Below are 7683 nucleotides of genomic sequence, written 5' to 3'. Positions count from 1 at the left end.
CAGTTCTTGGTTCGTGTAATCTGCAGTATCACAAAACCAAAAATTATGCTTGTTGTGCTATAATTATTCACAATACAAATCCTGTATAACTTTTTGAAACGATTCCCTGGTATACATGACCATAATTTTGCCAAATTCTGACCATATGATGCATTCAGAGACCAAAAGAAGATGCCAGCCAAGCTAGTCATCATTTTTGGATGCTTTGTTCAAATGCACTTGAGCACTGCGGAGAAGACGACGCTGCTGTTCTGCACAAAGACAAGGAGACAAAGCATTTTATGAGCAGCTGCGGCTCTTCCACAATGCAGAAGTGTAACGGGACAAAGTATCTGAAAACGCTAATGGCGTCTTCGGCTGGTCGCTTTGAGGCTCCAAATCAGAGCAACCCAGGAGCAAACCAATCTGCGGGCGGGTCGTGATCCGAGCCGGAGGCACGGCGCCCCAGCCGAACACAAGGGTGCATTTCGGAGCGGCCGGAAGCGCTCGACAGCAGCGCCAACATTTCGCGGTTTCGCCGCTCAGCAACAAACAACATGGCGTCCGTTTACGGCGGCGGGGATTCGAGTCCGTCTACGGCAGAACAGCTACTGTACGCAATGCTGGACGGTAAGTTTACAGCGACTGCAATGCATTCATTTTAAACTCAGCACCAGTTGCTTTGATGTAAACGTGCAAACACGAGTGCTGGCACCAAATTTCTTATGTGTAGCAACAACTCGCTGTGGCGTTGGCGCCTAAATGGTGGGCTATTTTCAAGAAAGAAGATGTTCTGCGCAAGCGACATACGGAAGGTTAATTTGCATCTAAACCCCAGTCGCATATGTTTGCGTTTGGATGAATCATTTTCGCTCTCTTCCTACTTTGCCGCTGTTCGCCTGCGCTTCCACTTGCGTGCTCCGTAGCACGTTATATGCAGGCGCATTTCGTCAAGCTCTCTGCTTTTGTTTTTGTTGACACTCCTCAATGACGTGGCCTATTAGGGCCTTCACAACGAACTGGTCGATGATAGATACAGTTGTCAGCGTTAAACATAAATTACGAAATAATACTTATCTAGCGGTTACAGTGACAAGAGCGCTGCGTGGGAAAGCTAATGACCCCGCTTGTATTTCCTCGCCAGCATCTAATTTTCGGTTGTTTTGGCTTTATTTTTTCTTAACTGCTCACCCAGTTTCTTTACGCGCATGAAAATATATTTGGAAATGAAAAAATCGCGCTATTGCCTTAAAAAGTGGCCACTTTGTGTCGTTCACATCGCTAAAAAAAATGTATCAGATTTGTTTTCTTCAGCTGTATTGATATCAACTTATAGGCATATTTATAGGTCGGGACCAATTAATGCTGCTCTTCCTCACACACTGATGTTGGTAAACATAGAACACGGTGTGGGTGAGGGTCGTCGCATTGAGCGATCATATGATGACTCTCCTGCCTTCTTTATGTTCTCTCAGGTAGCCAGCCAAGCACATCTGATGAGCCTCAGTACTCAAGCCCAGAGCATGGACAGCCAAGTAGCATGGATGCTCCACCAAATGGTATGCTGAAGCGTCTGCATGGTCTAGCCTGTTTCCACGGACTTCATTTGCTAATATGGAGATTGTGGAATATTTCAAATGCAGCACTAGTGCGCCCTTCCCCACGTTTACTTCTTCGTCTATTTGTGTTATCTATCGTATTAGGCATCTACTTCCACTACAGGTTAGAAGACAATTATACTTTGCCCTTGTTCATTCCCATCTTGTATACTGCAACCTGGTGTGGGGAACTTGCAACAAGACTGATTCGTATAAATTGCTTTCTCTTCAGAAAAGAGCTCTATGCTCATTATGTTCAAGCCCAGTTGTCGAAAATAATCTTTTCGAAACATTTCATGTTCGCACTTTCTTTCATTCCTACAATTTGTGTTTGGCTGTTCACATTTTTTATAAAGTAAAGCATAATTTCAGGTCTTTCCAAAATGCTTATAATTCAAGAAATGTTACGTATGGTTTACGTGCGGTCGCCTTATCCACTGAAAGACCTAGAACAAACTATGGAAAACAAACTATAGATAACCTTGTAACATTGTGTAATGCTTATCAGTCTCTAATAAAAATCGCCGTAGAAAGTCATAGTGTATCTGGTTTTAAGAAAAAACTGAAGATTCTTTTTCCTCTATAAATTCAGCTAACTTTGTATATTTTGTCTTTTGCATTGCTTCCTTTACTGCCGAGTGTGCGTATCATGTTTTCTGCCAATTGCTGTTTATTATCTTTGCATCGTTTTTTCAGTGTTTGCTATTTCTATCGTATAACTTTTGTTGCTTGTTTTGAAAGTGTTTTTTTTTTCATGCGGCCACTGTTCGATGTATTATTCGGGGTGTAGGCCTCGTCAGGAGGTTTTCCTCGTCTTCCTCCTTTTGCCTCACCTCGAGGGCATATTGTATTATATGGCCAAATAAAAATACTACTACTACTATCTATTTAATATTTTCCATGGCCATTTTATAGCAGTTGGGCATTGTGCGCTTAAAAAGTTGTGCATTGCAGGGAGTAATGTGAAGCTGCTGTGCATAAAATCGATTTTATTGTACTGCAGTAGCATTAAGCATGTACTGCAGTAGCTGGCATTAAGTAGCTGTTCAATTTCTGCGTCACTGTTTTGCCGAGGCCCGCAAGTACACCCAAATGTATTAGTATTCTCTTTGTTTTCCACACAGCGCCCTGGACCTCTGGGGAAACGAAGTACCTCCTTGACAAATATGCGCTGTATACGCCGAAAGTGGGTCCACTGATGAGGTTCCGGACAAAGCGCGCCATGTACGAGCAGATTGCTCGTGAGATAGAGGAGGTCCTTGGAACCAAGCGCACTGCAATACAGTGTGAAACTCGATTTAAAACCGTAGCTAAAAGAAAGAAGAGCGAAGAGAAGGTCAACAAAACGTCGGGACAAGCTCCCTGTCGGCCAACTTTTGAAGAGGAATTTTCCGCTATAAGGGCCATTGATGATAGCTTGGAGCCCGAGGTGCTACGAGGCATTGGAAATGTCCATTACAAAAACACAGCAACACATGTGCGAAGTTCATCCCATAGTAGTCAGGGCTCTGCAGAGCTTGATACTGCATCTGAGGGTTTGTTAGCCGAGGATCTGTGTCAAAGTAATTTGGAGGAACCAGATACAGTCAGCCCGTGCAAAAAGCGCAAAGCAGATAGAAGCATGCGGCCAAGTACTTCACGAGCAAAGCACATGGACTTATTTTTTGAGAAAATGAGAGAAATTGTCCAAGAAAATGAAGCCAAAAAAGAAGAGAGAAGAATGTCATAAGGAATTGCTTAGGGCACATGCAGAGCACATGGAAACGCTGAAGAAAATTTTGCATCACGAAGACTGAGAAGACATCGTCACATCTTGGCAATGTTTACACTACTAGTCTACTATTGCAATAGTCAGCATATTTATCAATATTTTATTTATTGCTGTTAAGCTGCAGCTGTGTTACTTTATCATTTTCTCGTTTACACAGAGTTGTGGAGCAGTTCACAGCTGTTTTTAACTTTTCCATCCACAACCATATGTTACGGATTCCTACTTTATTTTTACAGCTTGTTTTGTTTGTGTTTGGAGCACAATTGAATATTGTCATTTCACCTCTTTGCAATAAAGTACTATGAAGCAGAAAGTGAGTTGAATAATACACTGCAACTGCATTGCTAAGAATGAAACAGCCAGGTGCAATTTTATTGACTGCAATTTCTAAGCTCACAGTGTGAAGTCAAATGTAAGGAGCAGAATATAACAGCTTGCACAAAATAAGATAACATTTAACTCAAAAATAAAAGTGATAAAGTAATGCCTTAATGAATGTAAAGAGAAAGCCACAGCTCTGTACACGGTTGCAAACAAGGGGAGCATTGCCTAGTTTGCATCATGCTGCACCCTCATTCTAGCACGTCTTAGGAAGAGGTCGGCTAGCTTCTCTCGTTTCAGCTCCCCCAGATGACGTAGCACACTTTCACCTGTCGTCTGACCCGCTCTACATTGCTCAGGGTCCACTTCATTTTGCCATGAGTGCTGGGCAAAGTGTAGTGCTCTTTCTACCACCTCCTCCTCTGTTAACAGATCATCTGTAGAGTCTCCAGCATCAATGCAAACATTGTGAAGGACACAGCATGCTATTATAAGCTGTGTTATCTTGTCAATCGTGGTTAGCTCAATGTATCTGAGTTGCCGAAACCTCTGTTTTAGCAGCCCAAACGCATTTTCTATTTTCACTCTCGTGGCTGTGTGGCGGTTATTGTAAGCAATTTTTGCTGCAGTAAGGTTGCCATAGTCTCTATATGGGGTGAGCAAATGCTCCCTGACAGGGTAAGCCGCATCACCGAGCAGATGATATTTGTTTATTTCACAAATTTTTGGAAGATCACTACTGATAGAGGATAGCCTTAGCCCTCTAGCATCGTGAATTTTTCCAGACGTGCCAGTAAACACATCTTCAAATCTTGCATTTGCATCACATATGCCTTGCATAGTGAGAGACACCTGGTCGTGCCGGTTTCCATATGTGGACCGCACTTTGTTCTTTGGGCAGCGCATGGGTATGTAGGTGCCGTCTACACATCCTATCACATTGGGGAAGCCAGCAACCTGGAAAAGGTGAGAAAATCAAGAAGATAAAAACGATACCTCGTGCTATTACGCATGCAAATATTTTTCATCCATAATGTAATTGCGGTACCTTCAAATGAAGCGTTGAAGGCGTTTGCATATCAGTGCTGCTCTAGAAAGTGATTTTTGCGCAAGATAGGTCGTTGACTACACTAGATACTTTGAGCTACCTCAACCTTCACCAGGCTGTCGTCTACTGCCTGCGCTTGCATAGTGCTACTCAATAGAACAGTAAGTGTACATACTTTTTCAAAATCCTTAGCGATGGCATCCTTGTCGGTTCCGAAGTTGATGACTTCTGGTGCTATATGACAGAGAAACTGAAGAACTCTGTCTATCACTGCCATCTGTGTTGATTCTGCCATGTTAAAGAGTACTGCAACCTCTCGCATGGATGCTTTGTTACTTGCATACCTGAAAAACAAGAGTAAAGCCATTATTATACCGCATTCTTGAGTATGTTGATGCATTGCAAGTGCTAAATAGAATTAAGATTGCTTTGATGCGATTACAATTATAAAGCAATGTTACTCATGCATGTTGCACGTTTTATGAATTATCAATGTAAAAGTAACCCCTTTAGGTCGATGTGTGGGCTATTTAACTGGGTTGGATTCAGGAAAGCAGTGCGCTAGCGACGAAAAATTCTAAACACTGCAGTACCAACTAGTCAGCTGTAGATTGACCACTTTTAAACATAGCCAACCGAGCAAATGACACAGTCCAAGAAATTAGCTACAGACAAAGAATGGTTTAAAGATGTTTTCAGGCGGCAATTCAGCTCGAACCTTGCAAGAATGCCTAGTTGTAAATTCAAATCGCGTGGAGCAAGAAAACTGTTTCACTACTTATCATGCTGGGGAAATTTCAGAAAACTTACCAAAGAAACGAAAGAAGATGCTCCTCTGCAGTCTTGGCGGGTGAGCCACCGTGATTTCTGCTTGAAGGATAGAAATTGGAGCCCTCGAACTTGGAGACAAGCTCGTAGCAGGCCTTGCGCGGAAGGCGAAAATTCCTGCGGAACTGTTGAACATGTAAATTAGAGCTAGCAATATTGACCGCACCTTGGCGCTTACCTCTGATTCAGAATAATGTCGCACCGTCGTGTCCACGTAACTTGTCACATTGGGTATTTTAGCCGGCACAGTGAACAACTCTGTGAACATCGCTGTATACACGTGAGTGTCGTCTTCGTCGGAACTGCTGTCGGTGCTGTCATTTGCAGCTAACAAAAGAACTGATGGCTTCGCTAACGCCACTAGGCGCTTCCGCTTCGACATGATGCTGCGAAACTGCGTGCACTCAGCAGAGCTAAAACAACCAAAAAGTTTAGCACAGCGGTACCCGGTACACAACTTCGGTGCAGAGGCAACTCGATCTGTTCGTGCGTTGGCGCCAAATTTTTCAGCAGGTTACGGAACTGGCTTGGCCTGGCTTGGCGCGGATCCCAACACCGGAAAACGTGGCTATCACGTGATGCGATCTCCAGCCGAGCTTTCGTTGCTCCGTCGGGTAAGTGAGAGCAACTCGGAGCCCCCTGGCACAGAGCGCTCCAAGTCAGAGGCGCTCGAAAAGAACCAGCCGAATACATGCCAATTGCTCTTTTTCGACCAGCCGAATACAACCACCCGTTTCGTAGCGCTCTAGAGCGCTCAAAAACGACCAGCCGAAGACACCATAAGAAATAGTTGATGGACTAGACGTGCCATGAAGCTTCAACCCCATGGAAGACAAAAATAAGGAAACCTGCAACCGCTAGAAAAGGAACTTTTCAAAATATGTGCCAGCTCATTCACCAAACTTTTAATGAAGTGAAAGTGCCAATAAATGCCAGGGACTAGGAAATGGAGCAAAACCTGGACATTGCGACAATCACGTGCAGAACCGCGAACAAATTTTTCGTAGGTGCTGATTCAAGCTTGTTGCTAAAACATTGCATTCATAACATCCAAAAAGAAGGGGGGAAGAGAAAGAAGAAAAAAAGGGGGGGGAGACAAAAATTTAGAAGGGAAGGTGGCACAAACCTTTGTCTTAAAAATGAAAAGGCCCTGTCTTCTTACCATTTGCAGACGCTATCATGTCAGGATTTCGCATTCTTTGAAAAGCTGTGTGCAATCACCTTGAAATCAGTGTGTGGCAGATTAGCCAGAAATTAAATTACTGTAATAAAATTACAGTAATTAAGTTATTTTTCTCGGTAATTTCTAATGAAATTCATTACTTTTGTGGCCTGGTAATTTAGTAATGTAATGAAGTACTTTCAAGCAGTAATTTCACGTAAAGTAATTAATTACTAGCGATATTACTTTTGCTGTATACCGAGTCCATGCTTCTCCTCGTATTCCATGCTTTGGCTTTGCGTTTGTGGAGATGAGCATCTACAAAGCAAAGATGCAGTTTAGGGGGGTTTAACGTCCCAAAACAATCGACTCGGGCTATGAGAGACGCCATAGTGAAGGGATCTGGGAATTTTGACCACCTGGGGTTCTTTAACGTGCACTGACATCGCACAGTGCGTGGGCCTATAGCATACCTCCATCGAAAGAGACTGCCGCGGGGGTCAGGATCAAACCAAAGAGTCTTTCGGGTCAGCAGCCGAGCACCATATAACCAATGAAGCCACCCCGGCGACTCCCAAAGCAAGAATAAACACTTAAGACTACTACCATGCTTTGAAGGCGAAAAAAATTCACTTTTTAATTTATATTGTTTCCTTCCTTTCTAATGACGCACCTACTCATTAGCTTACAGTCATAGGGCAACACATACATTAAATGAATCATCAAGAAGCAACGCGGTTTTGTGGCCCATGGGTTGCGCGATCGCCTCGCAATCTGAAGGCCCTTGGTTCAATTCTCTGCACCCTCGGAAGAAATTTTTCTCTTTGCTGATGATATAATTGGGGTTGTGGACCGCTTTTCCTGGGCATCGACAATAACGCCGGCTATCGATGATAATGTCCCACTTAAGGCTTGTGCCTTAAAAGCACGCAAGCAGTAATAGCCAGCACCCCAGGGAAGCGGCGCACGCGGACGA

At 43.6% G+C, this 7683-nt stretch overlaps 1 protein-coding gene across 1 annotated transcript; it reads left to right on the top strand.

Annotated features, from left to right (window-relative positions):
* Nucleotides 1–348: 348 nt before the first annotated feature.
* On the top strand, nt 349–3306 carry LOC144102532 (uncharacterized). The gene is made up of 3 exons (XM_077635782.1): nt 349–609; nt 1455–1538; nt 2702–3306. Exons 1-3 carry the CDS (start codon nt 537–539, stop codon nt 3304–3306), a joined length of 762 nt encoding a protein of 253 aa, XP_077491908.1. The 5' UTR covers nt 349–536.
* The last annotated feature ends 4377 nt before the right edge of the window (nt 3307–7683 follow it).

This window comes from Amblyomma americanum, chromosome 8, assembly GCF_052857255.1.
Source record: "Amblyomma americanum isolate KBUSLIRL-KWMA chromosome 8, ASM5285725v1, whole genome shotgun sequence".
Lineage (NCBI taxonomy): Eukaryota > Metazoa > Arthropoda > Arachnida > Ixodida > Ixodidae > Amblyomma > Amblyomma americanum.
This window is presented reverse-complemented; position numbering and strand designations above follow the sequence as displayed.